At 42.6% G+C, this 18184-nt stretch overlaps 2 protein-coding genes across 4 annotated transcripts in view; one reads left to right on the top strand and one right to left on the bottom strand.

Annotated features, from left to right (window-relative positions):
- Nucleotides 1-18184, bottom strand: part of LOC140726144 (snake venom metalloproteinase BjussuMP-2-like) — a 68007-nt gene that overhangs the window by 35449 nt on the left and 14374 nt on the right. Inside the window, exons 2-4 of one of the 2 annotated variants that reach the window (XM_073042117.1) lie at nt 17192-17286; nt 5492-5577; nt 1055-1157 (exon numbers count right to left, since the gene is read on the bottom strand). In XM_073042117.1, the coding sequence (XP_072898218.1) occupies nt 1055-1157; nt 5492-5577; nt 17192-17286 (284 nt within the window). The remainder of the gene's footprint in view (nt 1-1054; nt 1158-5491; nt 5578-17191; nt 17287-18184) is intronic. The other variant, XM_073042118.1, reaches the window with a different exon arrangement.
- LOC140726145 (sperm flagellar protein 1-like) overlaps nt 12855-18184 on the top strand; it is a 111454-nt gene continuing 106124 nt past the window's right edge. For both annotated transcript variants that reach the window (XM_073042121.1, XM_073042120.1), the window contains exon 1: nt 12855-13031. The gene's annotated coding sequence lies outside the window, so the exon portion shown is untranslated. The remainder of the gene's footprint in view (nt 13032-18184) is intronic.

Raw genomic sequence — 18184 nt, 5'->3', positions numbered from 1 at the left:
AGCTTAATGTGAAAAAGTATAAGGTGGTGCATTTTGCAAGGTCAAACTCAAGAGAAAAAATAAATAGTTCATAGCAGGACTTTAAAGCACAAAGAGACCTTGGGGTGCATGTCCATAGCCCCCTGAAAGTGGCAACTTGATCACAGCAGACTGACTCTGCAGCCTGCAGTCAACAAAAGACTCAGTGCTAAATTGAACTAAACTGAACATTCCTAGATAATGTTTCAGTGACTCTGTGGTTTGAGAGTTAATATTCTGTGTTTGTTCTCATTTTTTGCTGTTGGTGCAATTTGTTTTTCTGCGCGTAGGGTGTCCAATATTTTTTTTTGAACAGATTCCATCGTGCTTCTTTGTTTTGGGGCTGTCTGTGGGAAGGTGAAGCTCAGGGTTGTATACTACATACTGTACTTCTTTTGATAATAAACGTACTTTGAACTTTGAAGAAAAAAAATAGGGTGGACAGGCCCAGAGGCAGCCTATGCTGGAGTTGGAGGGCTTGTCTGTGTGGCTGAGTGCATGGGAAAGAGGGTTGTTGTGGCATTATGCTGGTGCTGTTCTGCTGAACATAGTTGGCATGTTACGCTGGTGCCAAAACAAATGACGACAGTTGCGGGCTGCCCACACCACATTCTCAGGTTGTGTTGGTTGTTATGGCAAATTATGCATTTCACTGTATGCTTCAGTGCACATGTATTAAATAAATGAATCCGAATCTGAGATAGGGAGATAAAGGAGGCTTAAGACATTCTTGCCTTCATCAGTCATGGCATTGAACAAAGCAGGTTTTATACACAGAGAGTGGTAGGTGCCAGAACAGGCTTCTAGGAAAGATTGTAGAAGCATTTAGGACCTTCCCCTGTGATCTTCTTTTCCATGTTCTATCTGCTTCTGAAGAAAATTCATAGTATCACTAAGAAGGCTAATTACACTAGAAAAAATGTGTTTAGCTGTGAGGAAGATTGTCTGAATCATTAACACCATCCTTGACCAGATGGACTGAATGACCTGTGATTGATCCTTCAATTCTATGTGATGTTTAAGCAACAACACTCACAAGTTGGTGGCGAGTCTTGGTTACCATGGATCCATCTGGTAAGTAGTGGGTTTCACTGTAGGTCTCAGCCAGTAGTTCTCTGGAGAAATACAGAAAAGAACATCTGCATTGCAAAACATGCAGAAAATACCATTTTAAAGATCACTGAAGGTTCACAGAGATTCAGTCTAATGAGTCCAACCAATTCACACTACGTTTCAGCTCCCTTTTATCTTCTCTTGTCCCAACCATCAGTGCCTACAACTTCTTCCTCTCTCAGCTTTTGTAAATTGCTGCTTTTCTGCTCGACCTGAGGGAGTAATCTCCATATTCCTAGCTCTCTCTCTCTTCTCTTGGGCCCTTAGTTCCCAGTGGAGCATAGGCTATTGATGACTCCCCATCTCTATCATCCTCTGAAGTCGATGTTATGGTTGGAATTCATCAATGCTTCTTCAATCCATTGCATTTACTGTACAGGGGACTGGAAGTGCAAGATCAGACCCAAGGACCTGGAGGATGTTGTTGCTGACCGTAACACTTGGCGACAGCCATGTAGGGATGGGGTTTGTATTCTGGAGATGGAAAGAACAACCAGAAGACAGCAGAAGAGAGCCAGGAGAAATGCAGCCATGGTCACCATCACTACCACCACTATACATGCCCCACCTACAATAGAGCTTGTGGGTCCAGGATAGGACTGTATAGTCATCAAAGATCTCACCGTTAAAGGAGTGGACATCATCATCAGATTCTGATGAACAACCGAAAAAGACGGGACTGGCCTATACAGCTTCACCAGAGCCCCATTGACTGGCCTGACCCATTTCCACCTCTCACAATGGGGACATAAGGTTGGACTTTAAGAGGTGCATATTCTTAGTGTTGCCTGGATAAAGAGGTTTCCTCTGAAAATGTAAAACGGGGCATATGCCCTTCTCCCCAGATAAACGGAGTAGTGAAGATATTTGGCATTCTATCAAGCACGTTCACTCTATCAGCAACAGGTAGGATTTCCTAGTAGCCACCCATTTTAATTCCACTCCCCCTTCTGTCATGTCAGACCATAGCTTCCTCTACTGCCATGATGAGGCCACTTTCAGGTTGGAGGAGCAATATCTCATACTCCGTCTCAATATCCTTCAAAGGTATAAACATCGAGTTCTCTATTTTCTGATATTTCTCCCCCTCCCCTTCTCTCTTTTACCATTCCACAAGTCTGACTCCCCTCTTGTCCCTTCTCTTCTCCTCACCTAGCTATCACCTTCCTTTAGTGCCTTCTCCTTTCCTGTCTCCCATGGTCCACTCTCCTCTCCTACCAGATTCCTTCTTCTTCAGCCCTTTACCTCTTCCACCTTTCACCTCCCAAGTTCTCATTTCATCCCCATTTCCCTCCACTCACCAACCTTCCCCTTCCTCTGGCTTCACTTATCCTCTCACAAACAAGAGAATATATACAGATGCTGGAAATCCAAGCAACAGACACAAAGTGCTGAAGGAACTCAGCAGGCCAGACAGCATCCATGGAAAAGAGTACAGTCGATGTTTCAGGCTGAGACCCTTCAGCAGGACTGGAGGAAAAAGAGGTGAGGATTCAGAGTAAGGATGTGAGGGGAGGGGAGAGAGAAACAACAAGTGACAGGTGAAACTGGGAGTTAGTGGGGGTGAAGTAACGAGCTGAGAAACTGATTGGTGAAAGAGATACAGGCCTGGAAAGGGGGGAATCTGATAGGAGAGGACAGAAGGCCATGGACAAAAGAAAAATGGGAGGAGCACCAGAGGGAGGCGATGGCAGGCAAGGAGATAAGGTGAGAGAGGGAAAAGGGGATGGGGAATGGTGAAGGGATGGGGTGGGGGGAAGTTTGAGGAATCAATGTTCATGGCATCGGTTTGGAAGCTACCCAGATGGAATATAAGGTGTTGTTCCTCCAACCTGAGTGTGGCCTCATCATAACAGTGGAGGAGGCCATGGGTAGACAATATCGGAATGGGAATAGGAAATGAAATTAAAATGGGTGGCCAATAGGAATCCTGTTTTATCTGGTGAACCTCAGATCTCAGATCTCCCAATCGGCCTCACCGATATACAGGAGGCCTCATCAGGAGCTCTGGATACAGTAGGAGACCTCAACAGAATCACTGATGAAGTATCACTGCACCTGGAAGGACTGTTAGGGGCCCTGAATGTTAGTGAGGGAGGAGGTGTAGGGACTGGTGTAGCATCTTGTTCTGTCTGCAAGGGTAAGTCCCAGGAGAAGATCAATGGGGAGGGATGAATGGACAAGGGATTCACATAGGGAGCAATCCCTGTGGAAAGCAGAAAGTGGGGGGTGGGAAGATGTGTTTGGTGGTGGGATCACGTTGGTGATGGAGGAAATTATGGAGAATTAGGTGCTGGTCCCTATTCCTGGTGGGGTGATGGGAAGATGGCAGACACGCGTGAGATGAAAGAGATGCGGTTGAAGGCAGTGTTGATGGTGGAGGAAGGGAAGCCCTTTTCTTTAAAGGAGGGCATCTCCTTTGTCTGTAAAGCAAAACCTCATCCTGAGAGCAGATGCGGTGGAGATGGAGGAATTGAGAGAAGGGGATGGCATTTTCACAAGTAACTGGGTGGGAAGAGGTATAGTCAAGGTAGTTGTGAGAGTCAGTGGTTTATAATAGACATCAGTCGATAACCTGTCTCCAGATGTAGACAGGAGACATCGAAAAAGGGGAGGGAGGTGTCATAAATAGACCAGGTAAATTGGAGGACAGGGTGGAAGTTGGAGGCAAAGTTGATGAAGTTGACGAGCTTGGCAAGGGTGCAGGAAGCAGTACCAATGTAGTCATCGATGTAGCATAGGAAAAGAAGGGGAGTGACACCAGTGTAGACTTGGAATATAGACTGTTCCATGTAGCCAACAAAAAGGCAAGCTTAGCTGGGACCCACATGAGTACCCATGGCTACACCTTTAGTTTGAAGGAAGTGGGAGGAGCCAAAGGAGCAATTGTTGCGAGTGAGAACAAGTCCCGCCAGATGGAGGAGAGTGGTGGTGCAGGGGAACTTGTTGGGTCTGGTGTCCAGAATGAAACAGAGAGCTTTGAAGCCTTCCTGGTGAGGGACTGAAGCATATAGGGACTGGACATCCTTTCTGAAAATATGATGCTCTGGGCCAGGGAACTTGCACTCATTGAAAAAAATCCAAAGCATATGAAGTGTCAGGGATGTAGGTAGGAAGGGACTGAACCTGAACTGGGGGTGATAAAACTGAGTTGCGGTCTGCAGATATGAGTTCAGTAGGGCAGGAACAAGCTGGTCAGGCAGGTTTGTGGATCTTGCCAACCTGATGGTACGAACATCAATTTCTCAAACTTCCAGTAATGCCCCTCCCCTTCACCATTCCCCATCCACTTTTCCCTGTCTCACCTTATCTCCCTGCCTGCCCATCGCCTCTCTCTGTTTGCACTGCATATTTGTTTTTCACAAGTGATGCATGCAAGCTGGATTTCAATGCTTAAGCAAAATTTGGATAGGTGCATGGATAGTAGAGGTATGGAGAGCTATAGTCTTGCTGCTGCTGAAATGGTTTCAGCATGGACTAAATGGGCCGAAGGGCTTGTTTCTATGATGTACTTTTCTATGACTCTTTTACTCTAAATATTTCTTATTGTAACTTATAGTAATTTTTAATGCCTCTCCTTGCATTTTAAACATACATTGGGAAAGAGAATTAAAGAGTGAAAGTTTAAGGTGTGTACATTCAAACTGTCTATGCCCTTTGTGATTTCAAACGCCTTTTCCAAGGATCGTCATCTTGTCGTGGTGGAGAGTCTTGTGAGTTTCTGAGGTCCTAACGGTGATGCTGCCTGAAGCTTATGTCCTGCAAGGGTTACCTGTGGTGGTAAGGTCAAGGGGAGCTTCCCAAAAGGGGGATCCAACCAAGGTCTCAACAGTGGTGCTGGTGGAACATGATGACAGATCACAGTGGTAATGAAGGTGGAGGAAGGCTGTAGCAGTGAAGGGTCCCCAGAGCTCTTGCATTCCATGCCACAGGACCTTGACTCCAATATGTCAAGGACGATGTGGTGGCTGCCCATTCATCTTAAACAAGCAGCATACACAAATCTAATGACTGCACTACACCTCTAAGGTCAACCCATGGTCTCCTACATTCCAAATATAAATCTGAAGCCCACACAGCCTCTCCCTTCAAGGCCTTGCAATATTTTTGCAAGTCTTCTTTGTTAGGGCCTCATCAGATTGTTAGGATAATAGGCTTGCTGTATCGTTAGAAATTAAGTGGAGATAAACAAAGTCAAGAGGTGATCTTTTGAATCAATTTCTGTAGAAGTTAAGATAAATGCAAATATTGTGTTCCCATGACGATGTGCTGATAGTAATCTGAGTCATGAAACCTTGAATGGCTTAGTCTGAATAGAATTCCAGTGTCACAGTTTGTTTATTAAGAGATTCATGCTTACCGTGCCTTTGTGAGGTGCAACAGCCATTCTCTGCCTTCAATCCGCAACAGGTAACGCACTTGGTCCTCTTGATCACCCTGTATCTCCTGCCGGGAAGAAAAGTTAGAGAGAGGGATATCAAAGTGTTGGATGGGGAAGAGAGTAAAGGAGGGACTAACATACAACAGAGAGCAGTGGGTTTTCTGTTTAAAGAGTCACTCCACTATTTAAGAAGGGAGGAAGGCAAAAGAAAGGAAATTATAGGCCAGTTAACCTAACCTCAGTGGTTGGGAAAGTGTTGAGGTCTATTATTAAGAATAAGATTTCAGGGCCCTTGAAGACTAAAGATAAAATAAGTCAAAGTCAGCATGGTTTCCGTCAAGGGAAATATTCCCTGATAATCTGTTAGATTTCCTTGAGGAAGTAACAAGCAGGGTGGGCAAAAGAGAGGCAATGGATGTCATTTACTTGGATTTTCAGAAGGCATTTGATAAGGTGCCACACATGAGGCTGCTTAACAAGATTAAATCCTCTGGCGTTACAGGAAAAATACTAGCATGGATAGTGGAATGGCTGGCAGGCAGAAGTCAGCAAGCTGGAATAAAGGGGACCTTTTCTGGTTGGCTGCCAGTTACTAGTGGTGTTCCTCAGGGGCCAGTATTGGGTCCGCTACTTTTCACAATGTTTGTCAATGATTTGGATAATGGAATTGATGGCTTTGTTTTCAGATGATACAAAGATAGGTGCAGGGGTAGGTAGTGCTGAGGAAGCAGGATTTAGACAAATTGAAAGAATGGGCAAAAAAGTGGCAGATGGAATACAGTTAGGAAATGTATGATAATGCATTTTCATAAAAGGAACAATAGTGTGGATTATTATATAAATGGGGAGAAGGTTCAAACATCGGAGATGTAGAAGGACTTAGGAGTCCTCATGCAAGACTCCCAGAAGGTTAATTTACAGATCAAGTCAGTGGTAAAGAAGGCACATGCAATGTTGGCATTTAGTTCAAGGAAAATAGAATATTAAAGCAAGGAGATAATGCTGAGCCTTTATAAGACACTAATCTATCAGAAAAAATTAAGAAGGAATGGGAAAAAGAACTTCACTGTCTTATACCCACAGAGCAGTGGGAGAAAATTTTACAATTAGTCAATTCTTCTTCTATTTGTGCTAAACTTGCCCTAATACAATTTAAGGTTGTACATAGGGCTCACATGTCCAAGGGTAAACTTGCTCGATTTTATTCTTATGTTAATCCAACCTGTGACAAATGTCATTCTGAAGTCGCTTCATTGACCCACATGTTTTGGTCTTGCCCCTGTTTGCAAAATTATTGGAAAGGTATTTTTGGTATTATTTCAACAGTTCTGAATATCAAGTTGCAACCGCATCCTATTACTGCAATTTTCGGTTTACCAATGGTGGATAATAGTTGCTTATCCTCCTCAGCTCGGTGGATGATTGCATTTGTTACATTAATGTCTAGATCTATCTTATTGAACTGGAAAGAAATTAATCCTCCAACTAAATTTCAGTGGTTTTCTCAAACTATTTCTTGTTTGAGTTTAGAAAAAATTATAAGTGTTGTCTTTGACCCTTCAGTCAAATTTGAAGAAACTTGGAGACCATTTATTCAACATTTTCATATGAGCTAAACTGACTTTTCCTAAACCTTACTCTTATCATCCTTAATTATCTGGATGGAGGTGCAGAGTTATTGACGCTACTGTGTATAATTGATATAATGCAATGGCCCATGTCGGTTAGGTTTTTTTTGGGAGGTTTCTTATTTTCTTCATTTTTTGTAACTACTGTGAGTTTGGGAGGTTATTATATATGGATTATCATCTATTTGTATTTATACTTTAACCTATTAATTATGTACTCTCAAGCTCTTTGTATTCATGTTTTATTTATGTTTGTTTAAAATCAATAAAAAGATTTTAAAAAAGACACTAATCAGGCCACACTTGGAGTACTGTCAGCATTTTTAGGCCCTATATCTCAAAAAGGATGTATTGTCATTGGAGAGACTCTAGAGGAGGTTCAAGAGGATAATTCCAGGAATGAAGGGGTTAACATATGAGGAGTGTTTGGCAGCTTTGGGCCTGTATACACTGGAGTTTAGAAGAATGCAGAGAGTAGTGAATCTGTGGAATGCTCTGCCACAGACTGCGTTGGAGGTCAAGTCCATGAGTATATTTAAGGTGGAAGTTGATAATTCCCTAATCAATTTTAGGGCTATACAGTAATATCTATGTCAATCTTCAGAAAGGCACAATACTAAACACCACTAGAAAAGTCCAAAAGTTCCTAGCAATTGACAAATGAGTGCTTGGCTATACCCGTACCTCAGATTTTACCAGCTCGAGCTGTGAAAAAATAAATAATAATAATAACAAATAAACAAACAATAAATATTGTGGACGTGAGATTAAGAGTCCTTGAAAATGACAGTAAAACATGTTTGTGTGTTCTTTACCATTTGCTGTTTTTTTGCATGCATACACTACACTGGAGACTAATTTTTGACAACACTTCTAATGGGGAATTTAGAAGGAACTTCTTTATTCTAAGAACAGTGACCACATTGATTTTGCCTCCACTTAATACACCATTGCTGTTTCCACTAAGAGGGTCCAGGGGAGGCTCACCAGAATGCTCCCAGGAATGCAAGGCGCTTGATGAAGAATGCTTGTTGTCTCTGGGCCTGAACTCAATGGAGGAGGAGCAATACTGAAAAGTCTGGATTGAGGGGATGGTTCCATTAGTACGAGATCCTAGGATACAAGGGTACAACCTTAGAGTAAAGGGACATCCATTTATAACTAAGTGGAAGAGGAATTTCTTCAGCCAGAGGTTGGTGAATCTGTGGAATTCGCTATCACAGAGGACTGTGAAGGCCAGGTCTCTCAGAGTATTTAAGGCAGAGAATGATTGGTGAGGGAGTTAAGGGTTATGGGGAGAAGGAGGGAGAATGGGGCTGAGGAAAAAGCAGTCATAATTGAATGACAGAGCAGATTTGATGGGCCAAACAGGCTGAATTCTTGTTCTATATCTTATGGTGGGGTGCATAGGAGGGATAGCACCTCTAGATGGGGGGGGGGGGGGCTTGTCGCATTCCTTGGAGTGGCTCATCATCTATTGGTCCCCATCAACGCCCAGCTCTCAGCTGTGGCTCCTCATAGCTGTTTGCATGCGACAGCGGCCACACCCCGGGCAACAGCTTCGACAGTCCGGCTAAACCAGGTGCAGGTGCCCAACGGGTCTGAAACCCTCGGTGAGATAGGAATTTGCTCATCTCAGCATGTGAAGACTGCTTCGGCGGATCAGGTGGAGGAAACCCCGGGGGCTCAGCGTCTGAGAAGGCGTTGCAGCGGCGCACTGTGGAGTGCGGAGCACTGAAGAAGATGCGGCCGTTCAGTGCAGCCAAGGAAGTTGCCAGACGTGATGATTTTTCGTGCCACTGGATCCTGACTTCTGAGGCCGCGAGAGTGGGACCGTCTCTGTGCAAGGGTTTTCCACTTTAATATCTTTCATGCACTGGTTACATTGTGCACAACAGGTCGGCTGGAGGCGCGGGGAGATCAGCGCCGGGCTTGAGAACGGAGGTTCCCGAGTTCGATCCAGTGACAGGCCGCTCCTGAGCGCGCTCTCCATCTGTACCGGGTTGATGTACAGGGTCACAACTCGTCGTCCTCATAAAAAAAACACTGTCACCCTGCACAATACAGTCTTTCTCGGACCACAGGAGACAACCATATACAGGTGTCCCCCGTTTTTCGAATGTTCGATTTACGAAAAAGCCCCGGAACTGCATTCTAGCCGGCATTGCTTAAACACGTGCTTGTGTTTATGTCGATTTAGTTTGTGCATCCGTTAGCAAGATGAGTTCTAAGGTATTGGAAAAGCCTAAAGGAGCTTGTAAGGGTGTTACACTTAGCGTGAAACTAGACATAATTAAGCGTTTCGATCGTGGTTAATGAAGTAAGGACATTGCGCGTTGAACCATTCACATTATTTATGCGCAGAGAGAAGAAATCTTGAAAGCTGCCGATGTTACTGTTGGTTCTGCTCATAGCAAAGTGGTCTCTCTTAGACGGTATCCAATAATGGATAAAATGGAAAGTCTATTGCTTGAATGGATTGATGGGTGTACAGAACGTGGTGCTCCATTAAGTTATCTTATACTTAAGGAGAAATCAGTCAGTCTTTTTAATAAGCTGAAATAGAAAGCACTGGACGATGGTGATGAAAATATTGCGAAAGTGGAATTTAAAGGCAGTCATGGGTGGTTTGATCGGTTTCTGAGGCGAGGGCAGCTTCATAGTTTAACGCAGGGATGTCAAACTCATTTTAGGTCACGGGCCGGATTGAGCAAAATGCAGCTTCATGCGGGCCGGATCAGTCGGACGCGTGCGAACGCAGCTTTCGTTGCCTCCGTTTTTTCAGCCTGCTCTCATGTGTCTCAGTCTCTGCTATAACTACAAAGTGTTTCACTTTACAAATTCCGTTTCTTATGAAGAAGACTGCCGAATAAACACTAAAAACCCTGAAAACCTGGTACCTGAATAAACTCAGCATTAGCCATATCATACGCCATAGGCGCTTCGATTACTGGGGCCAGCTTTAATAGTAATTAGATATTATCTCGCGGGCCGCATTTGGCCCGCGGGCCTTGAGTTTGACATATATGGTTTAACGTTTACTGGAAAGAGTGTTTCGGCTGATACTGAAGCTGCCGAAAAGTTCCCAGAAGAACTGAAGAAAATAATTACGAAGCAACTATGACGAAACTGCAATATATTGGAAAAAATTGCCGAGCAAGACATTTATTTCGATAGAAGAAAAGCAGACTAAGGGGCACAAGGCATCGAAGGACAGGTTTACCCTAATGCCTATTATTAACGCCACTGGTGATGCTGTCCTTAAGCCTCTACTAGTGTACCATTCGGAAAATCCGAGGGCACTTAAAGGCGTTGATAAGAAAACACTTCCCGTTGTGTTCCGTTCACATTCAAGTGGTTGGAATACCCAGGTGTTTTTTTCTGAGTATATGAGTGGATATGTTAGTCCTTTTGTTGAAAAATACTGTAGAGAAGATAACCTCGATAATAAGCGTCTTGTGATTGTCGATAATTGTGCAGCTCATCCACCTGGCCTTACTGCGTATGGCGGTAACATTCGTGTTGCGTTCTTACCGCCGAATACGACATTGTTGCTGCAGCCGTGTGACCAAGGCCTAATGGCCACAATTAAGGCTTACTATACGCAAAATGTGATGCGTTTTATTGCCATTGACAGAGAGGAACTCCTAAGCATCTTTAAGAGAGATCTGGAAAGAGTACAATATTAAACTGGCAATCGCCAACATTGGAGATGCTCTCGATAGACTAACAGTCTCGATGAGAAATGGTGTTTGGAGGAAACTATGTCCTGAAGCAGTGACCGATTTTAAAGGCTTCGAACCATCAACAATAAATACGGCAATACTGAGTTTGGCTAAGGAGGCTGGGTTTGTGGAAGTTGACGAAGATGATGTTGAAGAGGTTTTGGCATCCCATGACCAAGAATTGAGAGATGAAGAGCTGATGAAGAGGAAAGGATAGCAATCGAAACCGAACACAGTAGTGATCGGCCCGAAAGTGAAGTCGTCCAGGAACAGAACGTGAAGCAATTGCGTGAGATTTTCATTGCGATTAACAACGCTGCAATGATTGCAGAAAAGTATGACTTTAATTTCGAAAGGGTACGTAGGTTTAGGGTATCTTTGCAGGATGGTTTGAGTGGTTACAAAGAACTGTATGATAGAAAAATGCGCGAGGCTAAGCAGTCAAGCATATTGTCGTTTTGCAAGCCTTCCACATCAGCCACAGCAGATGACGAACCTCGACCTTCGACATCGAGGCAGGCAGACATAGAAGAAGGTGACCTGCCTGCCCTGATGGAAACGGACGACGATGAGATGACACCCCAGTCTCCTCTATCTCCCACCACCCCAACCTCCGACGACTCAGCCTAACACCATCATCAGTGTGCTCACTGTCTTTATTGAGAAATATACCTGACATGATCACTATATATACCTGAAATATAACCACTATGGGCAAACTACGGCCCGGGGGCCATATGCGGCCCGTTAAGCTTTTTAATCCGGCCCGCAGAACTTGATGAAATTATATTAATAAACCTTGTTAACGTTTTTTTCCCCGCAATTCTGGCGTTTTCGCCACAACAAAACTAAATCCAGACTTTGATGCGCTGGCTAAAAAGGGAGACCAACAACACTGTTCCCACTGAAATTAAAAATAAGTTTCTTCGTTGTGTTATGTAAAAAATGCATTTGAAAATATTTTTTTCAATAAGCCTTACATGTTACATGTCATTTCTGTTAAGTGATGGACATGAGTAGTGCGCAGGTGCACGTACGTTCTCAAAATAAAAAATGCGCTCCAGATCAAATAACGCGCTCCGCATACTGGCGCGCTGTCACTGTTCTGTCCTTGTGCTGGTCGCTGTTGAGTTTTGGCACAGGGGACAATTGCATAAGAAGGAGCAGGACAAGTAGACCTGCATCTCCTGCCGTTTTTGAAATAAAGACAGTCAGGAGGAGAGTGATGATGATAATATCTTGAAGGATAACAGAATTTTCAGTGTTTTAAAATAATAACTGTTACTATTAAAAAAAGCTGTATTTTATTCATTTAATTTTCAGTGTTTTAAAAGTCATTTCAATAAATAGCTAAATACCATGGGACTTCAAAGACAGATATTTTGTTGTAATGCATTTGTTCATTTTCAATTGAAATTAAAGCACATGTTTTCTACATATCCCATGATATTTTATTTTCTCTTATGAGGTGTATTACCAAAACACTCCGTCCATCTGCTCCTGGTCCGGCCCCCCTGTCAAATTTTAGAACCCTTTGTGGCCCACAAGTCAAAAAGTTTGCCCACCCCTGTACTAGCTATTTACTACACTATGTATTACTCCTATGTACTGAATATTACTATGTATTATTTTACTAGACACATTTTGCTACGTATTGTTTTAACTAGATACTTTGTACTCTCTAAGCTGCATACTGTGGCAATTACAGAACACCTGTTTAGCTAGCAGCACTAATTAGCTGAAATATACTCCATGTATTACACTCAGCCTTTGTTTAGTACGAGATAACGGTGGCGGACAGGATGGTGCGAACAGGAATGTAATGTGAGGGAGGTTGTCTGAAAAAATAACCTTGGCCAGGAATGGGGCCCCAATGCGAACTGGAGAGAAATAATGGTGACGCACCGAGAGCTAGGCAAGAGCGATTGATTAGTTGATGTACAGATGATATGCAACTAAAAATTGATTGGGTATGCTGATAAAACTGAAATGTAACTGAGATAAGAAATTACTATAAAGAATGCTGTACACCGGAGCTCGGTGGGCTTTCGGTGACAAGTTCATTGATTGCCTCAGCCTTTGTTTGCAAATAAAGGTTTAAACTTCTCGAAGAATTGTCTGCGTCTCCTGGTCATTTCAAGTAACCACGACATCTTCCCGATTCCAGTAAGTAAAACTACACTGTACATACATTATTTCTTCTTTATATATTTTTGTATTTTTATGTGTTATTTGCTATGATTTCTTATTTGGCTTCATTTGGCAACTTCATAGATTAAAGTTTACTGGAGAGTGCTTCGGCCTAGAGTGCTGTCGAGTGCGCTTGCGCCAAATGTTTCTGCTGAGAGCGTTTGCGTGAGATTTTCGCTACGCTAGACTACTGCAATGATTGCAGAAAAGTATTTCTACTTTATATAGGCTGTGTATTTATCATAACATTCCTGCTTTTACTGTTTTATTTAATTTTAGGTTTTATGTGTTATTTGGCATGATTTGGTAGGTTATTTTTTGGATGGGTGAACGCTCACAAATTTTTCCCACATAAATAAATGGTAATTGCGTCTTCACTTGACAACATTCCGGCTTACGAACCATTTCATAGGAACACTCTACCTTCGGCTAGTGGGGGAAACCTGTATATCTTATGGTACGGATGTTTGGTATGTTTGGATGTTTGAATAATGACAGGAAGATATTCAATTGGAATCATCAGCATGCACTGATTAAGCCAACCAGCCTGTTTCTGTGTAATGTTGAAGTTGTGAAGTTGTATGTTGAAATTGTATTGGATGTTATGTTGAAATTAGATAAGACATTGGTGAGGCCTATTTGGAGTATCGTGTGCAATTCAGGTCACTGACCTACAGGAAAGATCTCAATAAGATTAAAAGAGTATGGAGGAGATTTTACAAGGAGTTACAGAGAAGATTTATAAGGATGTTGCTGGGAATGGAGAACCTGAATTATAGGAGAAGTTTCAATAGCTTAGGACTCTATTTCCTGGAGTGTAGGAGAATGAGGGGAGATTTGATAGAGGTCTGCAAAATTAGGAGAGGTATAGATAGGGTAAATGCAAGCTGACTTTTTCTCTAAGGTTGGATGAGCCTGAAACTAGAAGTCGTAAGTTAAGATTCAAGACTCAAACACGCGGAAATCTGCAGATGCTGGAAATTCAAGCAACACACACAACATGCTGGTGGAACACAGCAGGCCAGGCAGCATCTATAGGGAGAAGCAATGTTGACATTTCGGGCCGAGACCCTTCATTCTCCCTATAGAGCTGTGAGCTGGAGTCTTTGGCTGGCAGGAGATGAAGCGAGAAAACACTGAAGAGAACCAGTTGTAGGATTCGACCTGGTGAGGAATCGTGATTCGATGGACTATGGTGCAAAGGTCTATGAGGACCAGTGAATATGACTTTTGAAGGAGTTGTGTTCCAACCTGTGCACATTTGACTGTTTAATTATAGAACCATAGAACATTACAGCACAGAAACAGGCCTTTTGGCCTTTCCTGGCTGTGCCGAACCATTTTTATGTCTAGTCCCACTGACCTGCACCTGGACCATATCCCTCCATACACCTCTCATCCATGTACCTGTCCAAGTTTTTCTTAAATGTCAAAAGTGAGCCCACATTTACCACTTCTCATTCCACACTCCTACCACTCTCTGTGTGAAGAAACCCCCCCCCCCAATGTTCCCTTTAAACTTTCCCCCCTTCACCCTTAACCCATGTCCTCTGGTTTTTTTCTCCCCTAGCCTCAGTGGAAAAAGCCTGCTTGCATTCACTCTATCTATACCCATCATAATTTTATACACCTCTATCAAATCTCCCCTCATTCTTCTACGCTCCAGGGAATAAAGTCCTAACCTATTCGACCTTTCTCTGTAACTCAGTTTCTCAAGTCCCGGCAACATCCTTGTAAACCTTCTCTGCACTCTTTCAACCTTATTAATATCCTTCCTGTAATTCGGTGACCAAAACTGCACACAATACTCCAAATTCGGCCTCACCAATGCTTTATACAACCTCATCATAATTTTCCAACTCTTATACTCAATATTTTGAATTATAAAGGCCAATGTACCAAAAGCTCTCTTTAATACCCTACCTACCTGTGACACCACTTTTAGGGAATTTTGTATCTGTATTCCTAGATCCCTCTGTTCTTCTGCACTCCTCAGTGCCCTACCATTTACCTCGTATGTTTTATAATGGGCTCTTCTTGCTTTTTCTTTCTTTTCTAAAGAAATTATATTTATGGATTATGGCGTATTATATTTATGGACGGTAACTAAAGGGTTAGTTTACTAACCCTTTACTAAGTTATCATCCATAAATATCATTCCTTTAATCATATGTACTGTGCTGCCTGTTATTTCTTGGGACCAAATTGTAACAGGAAAGCAAATTACACAGCATCCACACAAACCGGGGTGTGGGCTGGGAGAGACAGCCCAGTCTCACGGGTTTGGCATTACCAAAGTGTGTATTCCCTATACCTACACAGCCCAAGGAAATGGGGGGGGGGGTTTCAAATATAAATATATAAAATATCTTCCATATAAAGATTGATGTATATCCATAAAGTAATGCTAGGCTGCTGTACATAAGGTGACTGGTGGGAAATAATACAGTAGCGGTGGAGTTAGTGGGTAAAAGATTGCCTTCACCAAAAGGTTCAAATGTTCAAAATGAACAAAATGAAAAGTCGCACACCAAGTGACGGATGACCAACACTTCTAGAGCAGTAGAGGTGTGCAATGCATTGGGGCTACAGGGACATGTAGCAAGTCAGGGTGGATTCTGAACACAGCCATCCACATGTTCTCCTTGTGACTGTGTGGGGTGGATTTTCCTTCAGGGTGTTTCATACTCCTCCCACATCCCGAAGGCGTGCTGACTAAAAGATCAGAATTTTTCCCACAGCACAAAGACGTGTGGTTAGAGTTAGTAAGTTCTGGCACGCTACAATGACATGAAAAGCATGGTGGTACTTGTAGGCTGCACAGCACAATCCTCACTGATTTGATGCAAATAATGCATTTCAGTTTATGTTTCAAAGTACATGTGACAGACAAAGCTAATCTTTAAATCTTTAACTGTCTTCTATAATAATCAATAGATTATTCCAGCCCTATTTTTTTATTAAACGTTAATTCATTTGTGGTAATGTTCATTTATGTGTTGTATATAAGTTATATGTACCTCATTGTGCACCTTGGTCCAGAGGAATATTCCATTCATTTGGCAGTGTATATGTACAGTATACAGATGAATGACGATAAACTTGAATTTGAACTTGTAATTGGTGAGTTTGAGAAACTGTGAACAGCAGTGCTATTAGGCATGTGGGAGAGAGCAAGGTCGAGAGAAATAATGGGGGAATGAAACTCTTCTCTGTCTTCCAGCCAGGTACAGCTATCAATTTTAACCAAGGTTTCAATGACAAGCTCTGCTATTTTCATCAGCAATGATGCCTGGGCATGTCTAGTCTGGTGGTTCGGGGAATGGAATTGCCCTGAAAACCAGCATGGACCTCGAGGCTAAATAAAATTTTATTCGTCACATGAAATTGGAAATAATTCCTGGTCTGAACTCCAGTTTACACCTCTTCAAAAGTAAAGAGCAGAAAAGATCTCAGAAGTTTCCCAGATTCATCACGTCATCTGAAACTTTGACAGACGGCTACAGATGCACAGTGGAGTGTCCTGACCGATTATATCACAGCCTGGGATGGAAACACCGATGCCCAAAAATGGAAAAACATACAAAAAGTGGCAGATAGAGCCCAGCCAATCACAGAAAAAGCCCTCCCCACATTTACAAGGAACGCTGCCATAAGATAGCAGCATCCATCATCGAGCACCCCCACTATCTAGCACAGGCTCTCTTCTCAGTGCTGCCATCACAAAGAAGGTACAGGAACCTTAGGTCCAACACTACCAGGTTCAGGAACGGTTATTACCCTACAACCATCAGGCTCCTGAACCAAGATGGATAACTTTACTCACCTCAACACTGAATTGATTCCACAACCCATGGACTCACTTTCAAAGACCCTTCAACTCATGTTCTCTATGTTATTTATTATGCATTTATTTATTATTAATGTTATTTTGTTTTTCTTTTTGTATTTATATGATCTATTATCTTCTGCACATTGATGGTTAGTCCATCTTTGTTTCTTATGTAGTTTTTTTATTGCATTTCTTTATATCTACTGAGAATGCCCACAAGAAAACAAAATTTGGAGTACTTCACAGTGACAATAAATTTACTTTGAACCTTGAACTTTGAAAGAGCAAGGGCAGGCAACCTCACCTCTGTGGTATTCCTTGGGTTCAGTTTTTCCACTGCAGCTAGTTCATGTGCTTGAGATTTGTTGATTTCCCTTCGGTTTTTCAAGCAACATTTTCCTGCAGGGGAGAAGTGAATGTTACTAAAAGTGTAACCCCAACTGTTAAATCGAAATACTTCTTCTGGAGAAGTCCGATATAAAATACACTGATGCAAGAGATTCTGCAGATGTTGGAACTGCAGAGGAACACACACAAAATGCTGGAGGAACTCAGCAGGCCAGGCAGATTCTATGGAGGGGAATAAACAGTTAATTATCCAAGCTGAGACCCTTCTGGAGCGGCATGGGAGCGCAGTGGTTAGCTCAAAATTTTATAGCACTCTCTGTAAGATCGGGGTTTGATCCCTGCCTGGAAGGAGTCTGTCCCGAGTGACTGCCAGTATTTCCTCTGCATGCTCCAGTTTTTACCCACATTCTGCTCCATCATTTATCAAGGCTGATTTATTTTCGCTCTCAACCCCATTCTCCTGCCTTTTTCCCATAACCTTTGGCACCCTTACTAATCAAGAACTTATCAACCTCCGCTATAAAGTGACTTGGCCTAACAGTCATCCATGGCAATGAACTGCACAGATTCACCACCATCTGGCTAAAGAAATTCCTCCTCATTTTTTGTTCAGAGGCACCTTCTCCAAGAGCCCTTTATCGAGGCCTTTCAATATTCAATAAGTTTCAATGAGATCCCTCCCCCTCAGTCTTTGAAATTACAGGCCCAAAGCCATCAAATACACCTCATACACTAACCCTTTCATTCCCGAGATCATAATTCTCATGAACTTCTTCTGGGCGCTCTTCAATGTCAACGTGTCCTTTCTTAGATAACGTGTCCAAAACTGATTACCATACTTCAACCGAGGTCCGACAATGCCTTATAAAACCTCAGCATTATAGTCTTCCTTTTATATTCTAATCTTCTTGAAATGAATGCTAACATTGCATTTGTCTTCCTTACCAAT

The sequence above is a fragment of the Hemitrygon akajei genome, chromosome 4 (genome assembly GCF_048418815.1).
Source record: "Hemitrygon akajei chromosome 4, sHemAka1.3, whole genome shotgun sequence".
NCBI lineage: Eukaryota > Metazoa > Chordata > Chondrichthyes > Myliobatiformes > Dasyatidae > Hemitrygon > Hemitrygon akajei.
Note: the sequence above shows the minus strand (reverse complement) of the source record. Positions and strands in the feature narration are given on the sequence as shown.